Source organism: Typopeltis vanoorti, chromosome 23 (genome assembly GCF_054136105.1).
Source record: "Typopeltis vanoorti isolate ZY-2024b chromosome 23, IOZ_Tvanoo_1.0, whole genome shotgun sequence".
Taxonomy (NCBI): domain Eukaryota; kingdom Metazoa; phylum Arthropoda; class Arachnida; order Uropygi; family Thelyphonidae; genus Typopeltis; species Typopeltis vanoorti.
This window is the reverse complement of record NC_143571.1, coordinates 5039742-5059726: the sequence shown is the minus strand read 5'-3', so window position 1 is coordinate 5059726 and position 19985 is coordinate 5039742. Positions and strand designations below refer to the sequence as shown.

Here is a 19985-nt window from a genome sequence, read left to right as displayed (position 1 = left end):
AGCCGAATGAAATTTTTGAAAGTGGTATGGAAGTCATGTTTTCAGAGGATTTTGGCTATTTTTTCTGATGCACCCTTAGCATATGGAATGGGAATGATTTTATTATGATCCTATGTTGGAAGAATAAGGGGGGTGCATTCAATATTTTATCTATTTTATATGGGCTATAGCCATCGACTAAAAAGGTGTTGCAAAGGTCCCTGGGATTAGTTTCAAGGGCTATCTCATTTGAACAAATAGCCCTGACTTTGGGGAGTAAGTGGCTTGAGAATGCCATACTGTTGGTAAGGGTGGTGGTGGTGGTGTGGTTATTTATGTAAATACCTTCCTGTATATTACAGGAAGGTAAATACCTTTCTGTAATAATTCCTGTAACATACCTTCCTGTAATATACTTCCTGTAATAATACAGGAAGTTATTTATGTAAATACCTTCCTGTATTATTACTATTTATTTATTTGTAAATGGAAAAGGATAATGAGCCATTAGGAAGTCATGTCACTATTGTATCTAAAAAGGGAAAAACAATTGTTACTTTTTTTTTTCTCTCTTCCTGTTGTGAATTTTTTTTTAGGATATTGGCTGTTAAGATGTGCCAAAAATGTATTAAATTTCTTTCTAAAGTGTCTAGACTATGAGACCAAATAACAATTAACATCATCAACATAGTGCAGCCAAACTATTGTTTAAGTGTGACTGTGTGTGTGTTGAGTGTTTGGTTTTCAAAATGTTCTATATAGAAGTTAGCAAAGGGAGAACCCATTCAACTGTTTGTATATTGATATTTTTTTCCATTCTATAGGAAATATCTTACATATATGGTTAATCTGAATAATTCAGTTGTCAGGGAGGAAATATGACTTAATAAGGTTAAGGGTACATTCTCTGTCAAAGGTACATTAGTGAATAATATAAACAACATATATATCAAGAGAGGAAAACATACATTTATTAAACTTTATAAAAATTTATTATTAACCTACCATAAAACCTAACTGTATGATGAAACAGACATGCTTAGGCTAATAATATATCTAATTATTTTTCTTGAATTCTTTTCCTATACATTAACTAACTTCATTTGTATATTTTTAGGCCACATTTCATTTTCATACTAGCCATTCTAAGGAGGATGATACAGTTGTTTTGGATGATAGCAAGAAATCTGGAAAACCGATGGAATTGATATTTGGCAAACAGTTTAAATTACCAATATGGGAGCAGTGCCTGAAAACAATGAAGATTGGAGAAGTTGCAAAGTTTGTTGTCCAGAAAAATGTAAGATGAAGTAAACTGCAATTTGCAGTATTATTTGTATTTAGTTACCTAAATTATTTAATATTAATTGCATATTGCAAAAATTAGTTGATATCATCATTAATTTCCTACTATTGTATCCTCAGAGAGTGTAATACTATTACAGTGCTACATAATTATGTCTACATTAGTATTAATCTGCTCTCAACAGTTTTCCTCTTAGTCTGTTACTTGTCAGCACTTCAATATTGTCATATCTAATATTTCATTCTTCTGGGGCACTTATCACTGAATCAATCCCCCTAGATCTTGACCTTCTCTGGGTCTTTTTCTTGCGATCTCGGCATCAAACACCTGTTTTGCTAACCTTCCTTCTCCTATTCTGTTTTAGTGACAAAGCCACCTTAGATTTGTTCTGAATGCACAGAGCAAATCTAATATTCTGCCATTGATGCCATCTGTTCAGTCCTGTAGGAAGAAAATGAATAAATAAATAAATGTAGGAAGAATTGGTCTCTTTTTGTTGCCCCATGTGTGCACAAAAACATTTTGTGCACAAGTTTCTAGTCTCAAACTCAATGTGTGCAGTAGCATGTGCTTACAGCAGTGAGTCACAAGCCACAAATTCTTAATTTGATTCTAATTCTTAATTCTAAAATTGGTAACATCTTTGTTAAATGGTCTTGTACATTGATTGCTAAATGTTTCTATTAGAGCAACTTAAATGCTTACTCCTTCAACTACTTAAATACTGCATGTACGTAGGTTGTTCAATAAGTAATAAGACTATATTTATACAGAAAACAGATTACCTTTAATCGTCATCATTTACATGGTCTTTTTCGAAGTAACTACTGTGAGACGCGATGCATTTGTCCCAATGTTGCGGCCACTTCTTAAACATGCGAGAGTCCGTTTTTTGAGAGTTCTTTCAAAACCGCCTCCGCAGCTTTTACACATGCTTTGTTGCTTTCGAAATGGCGGCCTGAGGAAACAGCCAGAAATCGCACGGTGCGAGATCAGGACTGTATGGAGGATGTGGTAGGATATCTGTGTTGTTCTTCTGCAAAACGTCCACTACACAACCAGAAATATGTGGCCTTGCTTTATCGTGATGCAATAAGAAGACATTTTTCAGTAATGGACGCTTCCTTTTGACGTGCTTGATGATAATCGCTGCTGTGTTGATAATTGTCTCTGTGATGAACGTTGAAGGTCTTCCCTTACGTTCAAGAGCTTCCACATTTTGCTTTCCTTCCTTAAAAGTTTTATGCCAGCGAAAAACACTTGCCCTGGACATTGCTTCATTGTGAAAAAATTTTAAACATTCGTATCCTGTTAAAAGTGTCCGATGCCGATTTTTGCAAACGCACACAAAATTTAATTGCATAACGTTGTTCCAAGGATGCTTCCATTTCGAAGACTGGACGCACCTCGTAGGCGTGCCGATGAGCACTTGCGTTTAGTCACGTGACACTCTGGCACATCAGCCCGTATATGCCATCTATCCACCTCATTTGTTAATACATACAGCAGCATTTCTTTATTCCACAGAAATTAATATTGTGATGAGTGGTTTCGCCACAGTAAAATTAGTCTTATTACTTATTGAACAGCCCACGTATATGAAATTTATGAACAAATTATGTCAAATTATAGAATGGGAAATTCTATGCATTTTAATTTGCTTAAATAAGCATTGCTACAAAAATCGATCACTGTTTGCATGAGTTCAAGTGACTGTGCTGTCTAGAGACATATATACTCTCTAAACAAATATGCCTCTGTGACTTGCTGATGTCTGAATCAGTTTGCCCACACAGTACTCCAAAGTACACGTGCACTGTGGAAGGAGAGCACGCGATCCTCCCCCCCCACCATCTAAGAGTATGCTAGGGGAGATTATGGCGCTAGGTGCTGGGAGATGTAAGGTGACGTGAACAAAGAGGGAGAAATTTAATGATGTAGTAAGGAAGTGTTGGTGCAGAATTTAAAAAGCAAAGCAGCGCCAGCTCAGAGCTTTTTGGCTTGCTTTTTCTTTAGTCGTCCTCTTCGCTTGTCGATGTTGATCCCTGTTCTTTGGAGGGATCGTCAAAGCAGAGATCGTGGGAGAATGCCGAGAAGTCCTTGGGAAATCGCCAGTTAAGGATTTGCCCAGCAGAGCTGAGTTCCTGATTGCCGCAGAGACAGCTAAGCCTTGTTGATCCTGATGACCAGTGAATGGCGAGCACGTGTCTTCGTCGACGGAGATATATCCAGTCCGAACCATTCAGTGGGGGTAATGCAGAATAAGCAGGACGGAAAGTGGACCTGGAGGTGATGTTATATCGTGATATGTACGATGTTCTAATGGTTCCCCAGCAATTGGTAAAGTACAAACTTTAATCTTTAATCTGTTTAATGAATGTATAAAGGAAGAAAGACTGTACTTATTAATTGGACATTAAGTTTAAAAGGTTGTGAATTTTATGCAAGGACTTTAGAGATATAGTTTAAGAGGGCAGTGTAACTCTGAGACATGAATGAAGAAATTAGTGTTAATTTTAATGTCTATGAATGAATGAATAACCTTTAGTATTGTGGAGTTTTAGCTTATGATTTACCTTTGATAGAATGTTTTAACTGTACTGATATTTATACATGCAAAGAGAGAGTAAGAAGAGTTAGATAATTATGTTTTTTCATTGAAATTAATATTGAAGCTAACATGTGCCAAAGTTTATTCATGATGTGTAATCTGACTAGAGTGTAATTAAATGTTTTCTTTAAATTCAATAGTTAACTTGCCTGATTTCATTTTCTATTGCACCTCTCATAAATAATCGAACCATGGCAGGAGGTAATTTATAGGGGAGGCTATGACTGCAAACTAAGTTAGAGATAGATGAGGTTTGAACTACTTTATATAGTTTAAGAAATTAGGGATAGTGTGCTATGCTAAGTTCTGGTTCTTTGATTTTTCATTGTTCAAAAATCTAGGATTCAGGGTGGCGCAGTATAATATAAATTTTTCTGAATTCGAAGAGAGAACCAGCACGAGCACTGAAACAAAGGAATTGCCATTGTCTATTGGGAATCTCTTTGTCTTTTACCCACGTGCAATATCCTAAAGTTGTTAACAGCCCAAAGTAAATGTAGAGACTGCATAAATTAAGGAGTTAATGAGGTATAATTAAGGTTATAACAGAAAGTGTTGAATTAAGGAATTATTAACGATATAGACACGAAGTAAATAATATAAGAGAAAGTAAGAAGGAAATATAAAGAGGTAACGACGTAACAATACCAAGCTGTAATCAAGGTAAGAGGAGGATCCACAAAGTACTAAACAGCAAAAAGTGAATTTTTAGCTTTGAATGTTAGTAAAACTGTGTAATTGGACTAAATTTAATTTAATAGTGATATCTGTTTTTCCAGTGAAAATATCACTGTCAACTCCATTTTGATATTTGTAAATTTGTGAAATTTGTTGTCATTTCCTAAATATGTCACATTTTGTACTCAAAAGAGATTAATAAAAAATAAAAAGGTTATATTACCTTCTTCATTATTTGTGACAATTATTGTATTGCTATCTCTTTTCAAATAGTTATTTAAATTTAATTACCAAAATAAAAACATTGTTAGAGTAGGTGATGTGGTTTCTATGAACATGAGTGTACATATCTCGATACATAACATGAGTGTACATTTCCTGAATCTGTCCTCTTACTCCATATTTCAGAGACCAGAACCGGCTTAGTGAATTGTCTCTGAATCCTCTCCAACCCTCTCGTCCTTTTGAAAACCAGGCAACCAAATCTCTGCATAATAATCCATGTGAGGTTTGATCAAAGCCTTGTACAATGGAATCATAACATCCTTACTTCTACATGTCAGTGTTCTCTGCATCATTCCCATAATCTCTGTGTTCTCACAGTTTTAGCAAAATGTCCATGAAATTTCAAGTCACTAGCCACCATCATCCCCAGATCTTTCATCTCCTTCACCTCTTCTAAGATATCCTCACCAATCCTATACTTTGCATCCCATCTTTGCTTCTCAAATTTCAAAACCTTACTTTTTGCTACATTAAACTAACATCCCACCCCCACACACACACTCGCTTCAGACAGCCTATTCAAGTACTCTTGCAAAGGCTACATCTGCTCTACTTTTCATAATTCTCCTCAACTTTGCATCACCTGCGAACAACTGTACATCACCATTTAAACTCCTTCCAATATCATTTATATAAATTAAACAATAATGGCTTCAAAACACAACCCTGGGACACACCACCAGTGAATTTCCTCTTTTGGGATATCACTCCATCATACACAACCTGCTGATACCTATCAGAAAGCCAGTCTCCAATCCCATCCACTAATCTACTATCCAACCTTATCTGTTCCAGTTTAAAAACTAGCTTGCCATGTAGCAATTTGTTGAAAGACTTTGCAAAATCTAAATATAGTACTGTATATGTATCCCCCCCCCTTGTCCAATGTATTCGGCACCTTTTATAAGTAAGTAGATTGCTAAAACATGATCTTCCTTTAGCACATATATGCTGTCCATTAAAGAGAATTCTGCTGCTCTCAACCCAGTTCTGAATCCTTGTCGTCACTAGCTTCTTCAACACCTTGAACACAGCTCCTGACAAGCAGATTGGCCTATACAGGAGGGTCCTCAACATCCGTCGTTTCGACTTTACGGCGGTAATCCCATAAATAATTTTAAAAAATAAATTTTGACTTGAAGCAGCATGACGTAAAATTCTAACATCGTGGGCGAACTTGTTTGTGAGCGCGGCGGAAGAATACGTCGTTACGCAGCTTTTGTTTGGGAGAGGTGGCGTCGCTTGGGTCCCAGCATACGCTCTTTGGATACCGCATGCTTTGTTTACATCTTCTCTCTCACTTTTGTGCCTGTGTTTTTTTGTGACTTTTTACCCTTCAATATGGTTCCCAAACGTAAGGCAGACTCTTTCCGAAGAAAAGGAAAGCCATTACATTAGAAGTGAAATTAAACATTATTAAAATAGCAAAAAAGGGAGAAACGGCAACAAACATCGGCTTCGCATCGAACTTAAGTTGTACCACAGTCAGGACTACTCTTAAGGATAAAGTTTGCATCCTTGAATACATGAAAGGATTGGCGCTCACGAAATCGACTGTGATTACGAATAAACGTAGTAGGCCCATGATTGAGATGGAAAGGCTTCTTGTTCTTTGGCTGGAAGACCAGCATCAATGCCGTATCCCGATTAGCCTCATGTTAATTCAAGAAAAGGCGAAAAGATTGTTTGAGGTATTGAAAAGTGAAGGGGGGGGGGAAACAAGTGCAGGTGAAGAGTTTAATGCTAGTAAAGGTTGGTTTATGCTGTTTAAGGCTCGTGGCAATTTACATAACCTTAAGGTGCAAGGTGAAGCTGCTAGTGGTGATGATAAAGCAGCTGGTGAGTTTCCTGAGGGGTTGGCTGAGATAATAATGGAGGGAGGGGCTACAGTGCTCAACAAGTGTTTAATGCTGACAAGACAGGCCTATTTTGGAAACGTATGCCTAATCGTTCTTATATCGCCAACGAGGAGAAGGCAGCACCAGGCCATAAAGCTGGTAAGGAGAGACTGACTTTGCTTCTTGGGGCTAATCCTGCTGGCAACTTAAAACGGAAGCCCTTGTTGGTCTATCAGGCTGAAAATCCAAGGGTACTAAAGGGCATTTGGAAGGGTCAACTGCCTGTCATCTGGAAGTCCAATAAGAAGGCATGGGTGACACTTCAAATTTTCGAGGACTGGTTTACCAACCATTTTGTGCCAGAAGTTCAGAGGTACTGTACAGCCAAGGGTCTGCCCTTTAAGGCATTGCTAGTGCTAGACAATGCCCCTGGTCACCCTGCCCACTTGGATGACTTTCACCCTAATGTTAAGGTGGTTTACCTTCCACCAAACACCACAGCCCTTTTGCAGCCTATGGACCAGGGTGTTATTGCTTCCTTTAAGGCCTACTACCTCCACAGGACATTTGTTATGGCTTTCAGGGCAACTGAAAAAGACAGGAACTTAACCCTCAAAGACTTTTGGAAATCGTATAACATTTATAATGCCATACAAAACATTGAGCATGCTTGAGTTTTTTTCCACACACCATTCAAATTTGTCTGCTTCACTTTGAATGGTGTGTGGAAAAAACTGTTTCCCCAGTTTGTGAATGATTTCCATGGCTATGAGGAGACAGTTGAGGCTGTCACAGAGAAGGTTGTTTCCCTGGGGAAGCAGATGAATTTGGAAGTGGAAGCCGAAGATGTCACAGAGCTTCTAGCATCTCATGGGGAGGAGTTGTCAACAGAAGACCTCATTCAGTTAGAGAAGCAGCTGATTGAGGAGGAAATGGTTCCAATCCCTGAACCCAGGAGATTCACCAACAAGGGCTTTGCAGAAGGTTTTTGCCCTCATTGAGGATGGGCTGGCCAAGTTTGAGGCCGAGAATCCCAACACTGCTAGGTACACAAAGGTCTTTCGAGGGGTTATGGATTGCCTGCAGTGTTATAGGGAGATATACGAGGAGAAGAGGATGGTATCATTCCTGACTAGCCTGGAACATTTTTTCACGAAGGTAGAGAGGCCTGCAGCAGGTGCTGGTACCTCAACTGTCCCTTCAACCACAGGATAAAAGGTAAAGAATTGTTTTTTTTTTTTGTTTTTTTTAATCACCTGTACAGAATGTACAGTTTCATTTGTCATTTTGGGGATTGTTCTCATTTTTATGTTTGTTTTTTTTATTACGGTTTCATTTTTGTAATTTTTCTGTACTATACAGTAATTATGTTCTCCCTTTCATTTTCCTATGGCCTAGTTCTGTTTCTTGATATATATACATATGACTTTAGGGTGTTTTAGGTTAGATAAGTAACTTAGGCTATGGTAATTCTGACTTGCATCGAAAATTGCCTTACGTTGGTCCGTAGGAATGGATCTCCGACATAACTCAAGGACCCCCTTGTAATTCAAGCCCTTGCTCTTACGCTTCCCCTTATGGAGCAGAACAATTTTGCCCTCATTCCACTCGTTTGGAACTTGAGCTAATCTAAGACTCATGTTAAGTAAGTAAGTTAAAGCTTTGTTAACCTCCTGGAACATTCCCCTCAAGACAGGCAGTGATATACTATCAAGTCCCAGGACCTTGTTGACATCAAGTTTATTAAATTCCTTACATACCTCCTGTTCACTCACCATCAGTGGTTCCTCCCTCAAGTTCATCATTATATTAAAATTACAAGGATGGAATACTTTAGTGAGCTGCTTATTTAATACCTCTTCAGCATCTTTTTCAGTGTTTAGCATTCTCCCATTATCACTGACCAACATCATTCTCCCATAATCATTCCTCTTACTGGCTACATATCAGGAAAAAAAAATCTCAGATTTCTTTTAACTTTATTTGCTAACTGCTACTCATACTACATTTTCACTACACTTATCAAGTTAGTCACCTTTCTTGCTTGCTGTTTGCCTTATGTAACGGATCATTGCCACACTCATCTTGTGCTGCCTCCACAATGCTTTTTTCTTTGAGATTGTATGCTTCGCTTCATCAGTCATCCATTTTATGCCTATTGATTTAATCTCCTGGCCTTTGGAATGCACTCAGTCATTACCTGAGTGAATTTCCAGATAGTTCCTGAGTAAAGACCAAGCAGCATTGATTTCCTTCTCATCCCATTCCTAATTCCATAATAATGATCAGACATTGAAGTCTTCTTGCAGTGAAGATCTTCCATAACTAACAGTTGAAATTTATCTCTTGCCATTCTTTAATGCTACCAAAATACAGTTTGCAAGAAAGACCCAACTTCACCCCACCTTTGATAATATCCAGACAAAATCATATTTTCCTTTCTTTTTTGGCTGACTTATAGCTTTTCATAGTATAAATATATTGCATCCATAACTTTTTCAACCTCCAGAAACTTGGAGGTTGAAAAAGTTGGTGTTTTTTCCGTGTAACACGACTCCCATCTGTACAGCTATTAAGAGGCTGTTAAACCAAGTTTTTTATTTAACACACTACTTCCCATCTGTACAAGTCTCAACTTTTTACAAATCCCAAGTCAATCTAACTGTAGAATACTGTTCTCACATTTGGAGTGAAACAAAAATCTCTCTAAAATGTTTTATGCTATTGAGAATAGGCTAACCATAGTTAACACGTTCGCTGCCATGCTCCTCAGGCATAGTTTGTTACTGCATGCCAAGCACTTTCACTTCTTCAAGGTCAGTACGAGTAATCTCGTAGCCGGCTTATCAGACATAATTTTGTTTCATATGCCAACCACGAGTAATCTTGTAGCGCATAAATAAAAATAAGTAAATAAATGATGGGAAACATGTTATTATTGTTCTTGTGTGCCAGGAAAAACCACCATTGTGCATGGAAAATTGTTTTAAAGCGTACCATTCGTAATTTAATTTACAAATTACGGGTGATACTACAGGTTAACTCGTGCTTGGCATAGGAGGTCGGTAATCGACATACGAGTATATTCGTAGTTGGCTTGTGAGGCTCATATACCAACTACGAGTATACTCGTAGTTGGCACCGAATGTGTTAATAGATGATTGATTTCTCATTCTTAGTGCCTTATGTCTTTTTTTTTTTCTGTTTTCTATATGTATTTTCATTAATGATGTGCTTCTTCTGAAATAGCTTTCCTCTACTTCTCTCTAAGCATCCAAAAACACAAGCAGCTATTCCACATCCATTAACAGTCCAACTTCAAACCTCAAAATCGATTTGTCTTCCTTCTTTTCTTATACTCCACCTTCCTCTGTCCTCTAGAAAATTATCTTTCTTACATCGTTTTTCTAAGAATTACAGCTTCTAGCTGTTCAAGAAACACTTGTTCTTTATTCTTCTTGACCATTGAAGCAAATAGAGATTCTTTTTCCTTTTTTATTGCTTTCTTCCTTCAAGATAAAATCAGCATACAGTTTTTTTTTTAATTAATATATTTAAATTAAATAGTTTATTATTACTGAAAGAATGTTTTTCATTTTATGGAAATGAAATAATCTATATTAACTTAAATATACTCCAATCTCTCAATCTCATCATATTGAGAAACATTTGATAGTTGGTTAACTGATTGGGTTTGGTTATGTTATTATTAATATTAACCTCAATACACAGCTCATTATATTGTGCCTTAAATATATTCACATTCTCTGCAGCTAGGTTTCCTTTAAAATTTGCCAACCCATGTGTGCATGAAAAAAAAAATGATGTGCAAGTTTCGTGTCTTAGACTTGCACATAATTTTTTTTTTCATTCTGATTTTTATACCTACTATATTTAACCTTCTTGCACTAATGTAATATTTCTCATGTTAATGTTTCCTTTTTTTTTTTTTATCCAGCTATAACCTGTGAAATTGGGAGTACTAAATTAATTCATTTAAATCCATATAGCTACAAAAACCCATCGCAGTTCACAAGTTCAGGTGACTCTACTACTGTGTCTAGACAGTAGTGGCACTAAACAAATATGCTTCTGCACCTTGCTGATGTCAGCATCACTTCACCCACATGGTGTAGACCAAAAGTAACCAATTGGAGTGTATTAGTTGGAATGGTATTAGAGTGGAGATTTGGAGAAATTACAAAATAAAATAAGTGACAAGTATATATAATTTGTTTTTAGAGCTTGTTCTAAAATTGACTGCCAATTAAAAATTCTAAAAGGAAAAATTTTGTGCACACAGTTACTTGGCTTGTGCACTCCCTTTTTGACTGGTGTATATAAAGAGGGTGCATTGCTCTACTGACATCGCATTCTCAGGCAATGCATTTCAGTTATTTGCCACTCTCCATGCAAAAAAAGTTTGCTTCTTACTTCTTTGCTTACACCCACCTTATATAGCTTCCTGGGATTACCTCTTGTTCTTCCCTCATCCCCCACCATTTCTATGAAAAACCTCTTCAACATTAATCCGATAAGAACACATTACTTACTTATATGTCTCTATCATATCACCCTTCCTCCTCCCATCCACTAGACTCTGTAAATTGCATCTCCTCAACCTTTCTTCATATTCAACAATTCCAGAGACCAGAATTCACTTTAGTCAATTGCATCTGGATCTTTTCCAGTACCACTTCTTCTTTTTGAAAACCAAGTGACCAAATTTGTTCGCCTAATCAAGCCTTTACACAATGGAACCAGAATTTCCACACCTCTACAAGCCAGTATTTCTGCATCATTGCTAGAATTTGTTATACTATCCTCAGAATTTTAGCAGCCTCTCCTGTATATTTTAGATCACTATCTACTGTCACACCCATATTTCTTATTTCCTCCACCTCAATGTCCTCTGCATCATTGCCAGAATTGCTGTTCCTCACAATTTGAGCAATCTGTCCTGTAAATTTCAGATCTCTATCCATTATCATCCTCAGATCCCTTATTTCCTTTACCTCAGAGTTGGGAACCTTTTCACTAATAAAGGGCACCATGAATGGCTGGCTTATGACAAAGAGCACTTTACCTTAATTTTGCTGAAGGAGAAGTTGTAAGCTTAAAGTACATTCATGACATATTTATTTAAAATGAATTTATTAATATAAAATTCTACTTACAAACTTAAGTATGTACTTCAAAAAAGTAAAAAATGAAAAACATTAATGTGATACTTGACATTGCAGATATTCAGTTAACTTTTATTATAATCTGCCACGTAACTGGAATTTCTGGTTCTTAGGTAGTGGTCTAAATGAGAATCATTGAGCCGTGATCGATACTTGGATTTCAAATACTTCGTATTTGAAAAAAGAGATTCACATGAATATGTCGAAGCACAGTAAGAATATATTTTAAGAGCACATTTTCTTAATAAGGGATAGCTATTTTTATCAGCTAAATTCCAGAATATTTCATCATTCTGATGTGATCTTAATATTATATAATTTTTTATATTTATAATTTGTAATTCCAAGTCTTCTGCATTATTAATTTGGAAATAAGCTGCTATTTTAGCAGACACATCCTCATCTGCAGAGGTGAAACAATTTAGAAAAAATATTATAAATGAATCCAATTCAAAACATTCCTGCATACACATTTTCCCTTAAAATAAATAAAACCATGTTCTTCCCACACTATGTTAAAGCTATAAATTCTTTTCTTTTTATTTATGTGATCTATCATGGGTTTAAAAAATATAATATATAAAAATATTAGAAACACATCAAATAAACAATTGATTGTCACTTTGTCACTCTAGAAGAGAATTCAGACCTACTAGCTTAGTGCGACAAAAGTGCGTAACCCATAACTGGTGATGTGTGGTTTGCATGCACACTAAAAATTTGAAGGTTGTTCGATGCTTCCATATCTGGCACAGTGGCAGGCACTTGGGTGCCTGCGAGTCTCATGTTGCTGACCCCTGCTCTACTTCATTCAATATATCCCTACCTAACACTTTGCAACATTGAACTGGTAATCCCCACTTCCATGCCTGTTCACCCTGTCTTTTCATGTTCTCTTGTAGGGTCACATCTGCTCTAGTCCTCATAGTTCTTACCAACTTTACATCATCTGCAAACAGTTGAATATCCCCATTCAGACCTCACCCAGTGTCATTAACATAAAAGTTAAACAGTAATGGCCCTATAACAGATCCTTGAGGCACACCACTAGCAACTTCTGGATATTGCTCCCACATTTGTAACTTGCTGATACCTATCAGATAGTCAATCTCCAATCCAATGCACTAATCTAATATTCAACCCCATGCATTCTAGATTAACCATTAACTTATCATGTAGCAGTCTATCAAAAGCCTTTGTTAAATCTTAGCATACTACTGCATATCCATCTCCCTTGTCTGATCACCTGTTACCTTATTGTAACAGGTGCATCAGACAGTGAGCAGATTAACAAAAAATTACCTTCCTTTAGCTATCCATCGAAGAGAATTTCACTGTTGTCAACCCAGTTTTGGGTCCTAGTTTTCTCACTAACCACTTGAACCACAACACTCGACACACAGATTTCTGTAGAATATGATGTTTGAGTTCTGTCATTTCCATAATGAAGCAGTACAATTGTGCCTTCCTTCCACTCTTTTGGAAATTGACTCAATGTAAGACATATTAAAGGAGTATGCCAGGGCAGATGTCATTTCCCTAGCACATTTCCTCAAAATGCATAGTGATATGTCATCAAGTCCCACAGCCTTATTAACATCAAGTTTACTCAGTTCCCTAATTATACCTCTTGTTCTCTCACAGTCAGACTGTTCTTCTCCTCTTCCACTGCTCTCAAACTCCATCTGATGTCACATTCATAAGGACGAAATACCGTTTAATATCCTAACCAGATTGCAGTGGTTGTCCTTTTACAATTTTCTTTAGTCACTGTCATCCTTCCATAATCATTCTCTTTTCTGCTGGCTACATATTAAAAAAAAAAACTGCATAGGTTCTTTCATTAGCTAATTGCTGTTCATGCTGCAATTTTTCTACCCTTACCAACTGAGTTACCCCTCCTTGCCTGTTCAGAACTGATTATTACCTCATCTTATGTTGCCTCCATAATGCCTTCCTCCTCTGTACTGCATGCTTAATCTCTTCATTTATGCATTTCATACCTACTTTATTTAACCTTCTTGTCCTTGGAATATGTTTAAACATTGCTTCTGTTTGACAGATCTTGAATACCCCCTTCCCACACACACCAGCATTGATCTACTTTCTACCCAACTCCTCATTCCATGCTGCAGCTTCCTGAGCTTTTCATAATCACGAACCTTGTGGTTCCACATGTTTTCTCACATTGCTGGCAACCACCCAGGTAATTAACAGTTCATTCTCTCACCAACCAGAGGGAAATTTGACACCTCGTTTATGACATCTTCTGATGAGATGATCAAATCCAAGCTCCCTCGATCATTGCATGCTCTCTGTTACATACTGCCTGAGGTAATTGTCCCTCATAAACTTGAGAAATTAAATTTCTTTACTTCCAGATGCCATCTCATCATCCTAATCTATATATTGCCCATAATGATCACCCTTTTCCTGTGTACCTGGCAAATTTGCTTACACATTTTGGAGTCACTACTCTCTACATTACCAGATCTATGGTTCACGGACAATTCATCGCGCGAAAATTGATTGCAGGGAAGATTCATATAGAGGAAAAATCATTGCAGGGGGAATTTATCGCAGGGAAAATTCATCAAGAGGAAAAGTCATTGCAGAAAAAATTCGCTGAAAGCTTTATTCACTAGAAAATCAAAGTCAATTTAGTTTAACGTGTGTGATATTTGATAATAAATTGTATCTGAGAGGTACTGCAAACTCAGATGTCAGTATAGTATTGGTTTAATTTTTTTTTTATTTGTTTCTTTTTTTTTTTTTAATAATTTCTAGATTGTATCTGAAAATAAATAAACCATCATGTATTATATTTGTAGGTTTTTTTAGATTTTATTGCATTTCAGTACATATTAGTAATGAATATTTCTCAGCTACATACAACCTAAGCTGCAATTTTTTTCGATCATGACTACCGCAGGGTTAAAGAAGGTACCAATGGACTTATCCATAGTTGAAATACCGTACTTACTTGAATATAACTCGCCCTCATGTATAACTCGCATCATGCCTGATTTTACTTTTCGTAAAGTATATGCAAAGCATACGTAAAGTATATGCAAAGGGTGAAGTATATGCAAAACCATATGGTTTTGCATATACTTCACACATGAAAAAAAGCTTAAACACGTTCATGTTGGGGCTATAGTAACTGCTCCCACGGTAATCAACATGCCCTCCCTAATATTCACTATATTGCAGAGGCAAGAAAAACGATTTTATTATGTCATGAATAAGGTATGAGCAGTCTGTGTAATATATTTCTCAACAAATAGTATAATTAGGGACAACTTGGATAAAAACCACACTAATGAATGAATCACGTTCCCTCATACAGAAACTATGCTGTATAGACTCAAGCAAAACCATATGACAAACACGGTATCTAACTAAAACTATTGTTATTAGTTAGATACTGTGTTTGTCATATGGTTCGATCTTTAATCTCATTAAGTAGCTTCGTTGCTTCAACCTGTGCCATGTTACCAGCATGATTATGTTGATTAATTCGTTTGATAATGTTGTCACCAGCTGTATGAATACGCGCATGGCAATGCATTTTTTGAAAGTGATCACATTTCCAAAAAATCTTTTCTTCATTTTCTATGTCTTTTATAAATAAATGACCATTAGCGTAAATTGAGTGATAATGGTCATTTATTTATAAAAGACATAGAAAATGAAGAAAAGAAAGCAGGACAGTTATACCACAAAATTCAAATTCGTTAAGTAATTTAATTATTTCGCCTATATATAAAATCACCTATGGAAATGAAGAGTTCCTTTTGCATGACAGCAATGATGGCTGCAACGGATTGCTGTTAGTTTCTACTAAACGAAATCTACAGTTATTGTCGCAATCGACAACATGGTATGCAGATGGCATTTTTAAACTACTCCACCTCTTTTTGAGCAGCTGTACACAATTCATGGCATTATAAACAATAATGTGATTCCTGCTGTTTATGCATCGATGCCTCGAAGAAATGAAGATACATACCATAGAGTTATAAACACATTAAAAAATTTGTCGCCAAATTTAATCATACAGATTTTGAAGTGGCTTCAATAAATGCATTCCATGAAGCATTTCCAAATAGTCAGCAAAGAGGTTGCTTTTTTCACTTTTCCCAGTGTATATTTCGCAACATTCAAGCAAATGGTCTTCAACAACGATACGAAACTGATTCCGTATTTGCAATAAAAATGTGCATGATATCAGCAATTGCTTTTGTGCCATCTACAAATGCTGTACGTGCTTTTGAAATGTTATGTGAAAATAATGACTATCCTGCTGAAGCTCAGTCTGTGTCTGCACTACGTAGAAGACACCTGGATTGGCAAACCTGATCGTCAATCACTTCATCGTCCACCTTGCTTTCCCCATGCCTTATGGAATCATTACCATGCTGCTCTGGAAGGGTACCAAAGACAAACAACTCATGCAAAGGGTGGCATCGTGCATTCAGCAAACTAATTGGTGCTTCTCATCTGACAATATGGAAGTTTTTAAAAACTTTGAAGGATGATCAACATTTCAATGAGGGGAAAATAGAGCAATATATAGCTGGTACCCAACCTCCTCCTGGTAAGAAACGCTATCGAGATACTGCAAAAGACTTCAGCTCAGCGTTAGTGATTATGAAAATCGTGAAACTCTTGATTATTTAAGAGGAATAGCACATAATTTTTTATTTTGAAAACTTTGTGGCTATGCATTCACCTTTTTTGTTTCATTTTTTTTTTTCCATACTGCTCAGTTTTGAATAGTATGAAATAAAAAGTGTTCCTTTTCATGATCATCAAAACAGTCCTTTTCAGGACTACAAATATTGATAGAGAGATGCCTGATTGTACTGATTCCAGTTCCTCTTGAAGATAAATTTTTAAGTTGTTTTAATAACAGCAGAATAATAATTGCTCCTTCAGAGTGGCTAATAGTACAGTTTTGAAGGAATAAAATAAAAACAGAACATCATGACATTCATGCCTTCCAGGTGCACAACACTTGTTTTAATGTGTTTTAGTGGATAACAAACAGTTCAAATAATTTTAATTTTCACTAATAGGTTTCATGTTATATTTTCATGTATAACATTGTTTAAGGTGTTCTTTTACCCCCTAAAAATAAGTCTCAATTATTACAACTGCTGATTGTTGTCAGAAATCTGACAACAATCAGTAGTTAGTTGGATATAACAATTCTCCCTAAATATTCTTAAATATGGTGCTCTTTCTCCTTCACCATTCTATCCCAGTTCTAACAATTAATATTCCATCTACAGAGCCTGTAGTAAGAAAGGATATGAATAACTATATACATAAATTTAAAAAAAAAATTTTTTTTTTCCATATATATTCGCGATGAATTTTCCTTGCAATGAATTGTCGGCAATCGATTTTCCTGCAGTGAACTGTCCGGACACTCCAGATCTATAGCAACATCCAATTAAATATTTCTATTTATTTTATAAAATAAATATAAATAAAATATTTATTTTATTCCTTGCATGGACATAACTTCTTTTTTATTATCAACAGCACTCCACTTTCCTTTTTACCTTTTCTATTTTCATGAAAAATATATCTTTCCTTCTCTATTTCTGTCTGGAATGTCATTGTCATTCAACTGCATCTCAGTTATTCCAACAATTCTTGGGTAAACGAACTCAATCAATGCAACAGTTTCATTCCTCCTTGTTTCTGATACCTCTAGCATTCATAAATAAACATTTATAGTTCGTTTCTGGATCTGTAACAAATTTCATTCATACCACTTATTAGATGTGACTTCTCTGTGCTTTCATCAGGCCATTCCTCTCTCTCATTACTGACCCCAGCGCCCTCTTCAAACCCAACTGTTTGCCCTTACATTGCAGATCATCTTGTGTCTCACACATTCACTTCCTCTTTTGGGAATCGACCTTTCTCATGCTCTGTTCCTCTATCCACCCTGTTTTCCTGTCTGTCATGCTGATTTGTCCTTTTATTCTCTACACTCTTCATTCATAAGCACCACTTCAATCTTTCCTTTCTTACTCTTCTACTCTTCCACATTGCTTCTTACTTGCTCAGATTCATTGTACTCTCCTTTCCAGCAACAGCTTTTCCAGATGACTCACACCAAAACCATTCAAATGTAGTCATTTGGTAAGATGATGAAATTCAAATGTGGATTTGGTAAGAAAGAGTAATATCACTCTTTTACAGTTCCTACCTCCTGGAAAACAAACCTTGTGCAGCTTCTTGTTCACCTTACTTCTAATAATCAAATCTCCATATAATGCCATTTGCAAGTCTTTCACATGGAGTTTATTTCACTACATATATATCTATACTTATCTTCATTTCACTCTGCATCCACTTCATCTTCTCCAACTCGACTTTCAAATCTTGCTTCATTTTTTCACTGTCATTCACTCTTGTTATCTCGCTGTCAGTTGCACATGCTTTTTTTTTTTTCTTTTTTTTCTTTTTTCTCATCTACCCATTAATTTCTGATTTGGTTAATCTTGTCTTCAAAAATTTAAATTATTTTATCAAAAAAAAAGTGAATAAAATTAAGTTTTTTTTCATAAAAAATATGTAATCAGTGTAACACTTGAATTAGTTCATTCAAGCACTACGTTTCATTCATGCTTAAAAATCTGTGCATCACACTTAACTGAATATAAGAAATTCCACTTTGCCACCTGATTCCTGTAGTAAATATGAACCAAACACCCAGTGTCAGTAAGTATATTAGTTGGTATGAGAATTCAGTCATGAATTGGCATATTACCTAACAGAAACATTTCTTCATGTTGGAGGCTTAATGGAATTTAAACAGCACTCAGAAAGGATTAAAAATGATTTTAATACTTCCAATATTTCATCTCAGTCACTGAGACATCTTCAGGGATTACAAAAAAAAAAACTAATGTAACACACGCATAAATGCAACACAATACTAAGCTAAACACGTGGGTGACTCTAAAGTCCTATTTAGGTGTTGCATCCTCTATTGGCGATTGTAGATGGCCTAGGATGTAAGGTGGGATCTCTGATGATTAATGTTTCACAGATTTTCAAAAGTTTAATGCAACCGTATTTATTTACATTAGGTTGATTTTTGAGTGCTGCTGCAGATTCTAAAAATAGTCTTTCTTTTTTGAATTTATTGTGGTGGAGCATGGTGTTTTTTTTTTCCAAGAGATCCTGTGGGTTGTATCCAAAACATGGTCTACCAGGCCAGACTGATCATAGTCGTGATTGGAGATGTATGATTTGTGTTCTTCTAAGTGGTTGGTTGCTAATTTACTGTCTGTCAAAAAGTATGCCAGCTTGCAGGAACAGAGTACTTTATAAACTCCAGGCACTGAGAGAGGAGGGAGCTGATCTTTGGTAGAACGGATAAGGGTAGCAAGTTTATGGTGGGGCTTAAATACTGTGTGAAAGTTGTACTTTTATAATGACTTGGCTATTTTTTCTGATGTGCTACGGATGTTTTTGGTAATGGTAATGGAATTTTCAAACTCCTTCTGAAGAGATGGCTGGGAAATGGGGGGGGGGAGGAACTGATTATTTTTTTAATTCTGTAATCACTGTAGCCACTGGAGAGGAAGGTGTTGTGTGTTGTTTATGTGGTTGAGTTTGGTTGAAAGGGCAGTTCCACTGGAACAAAGATTGTGGGCTCTCTTGATTCAAGTTTTAATATTGTTGAGAGGAGTAGGGGAGAGTTTATGAATGTATCTGCCTGTGTGCGTAGGTTTTTTATATGTAGTGAAGGAAAGTTTACCATTAGGAAGGCACGTAACTAAGGTGTCTAGGAAGAGCCAACTGTTATTTTAACATAACTATTGTGATATTAAACATATTGTTATTTTGTTATATATTTTATTTATTTAGCATATGGCATAATAAAGACACATGACATCAGAATATATAAATACATGTTTGTGTAGACAATAAAAATGATACAAGTAATGCACATATACAGATATCAGGTAAAAAAAAAACAGTGACTAAAGTTTTAAGTCTAGTTCAGATAGGCAATCAAGAGCTGAAGGATCTGCCTCAAAAAAGTCTCTCAGGTTACCACGGTAGGCTCG

At 36.2% G+C, this 19985-nt stretch overlaps 1 protein-coding gene across 2 annotated transcripts in view; it reads left to right on the top strand.

Moving 5' to 3' along the window:
* The first annotated feature begins 1147 nt into the window (after window positions 1-1147).
* LOC150093588 (AH receptor-interacting protein-like) overlaps window positions 1148-19985 on the top strand; it is a 108300-nt gene continuing 89462 nt past the window's right edge. For both annotated transcript variants that reach the window (XR_016550337.1, XM_090413106.1), the window contains exon 1: window positions 1148-1279. Coding sequence is in view for 1 of the 2 variants with exons in the window: in XM_090413106.1 (XP_090269232.1) it covers window positions 1178-1279 (102 nt within the window). In the remaining variant the exon portion in view is untranslated. The remainder of the gene's footprint in view (window positions 1280-19985) is intronic.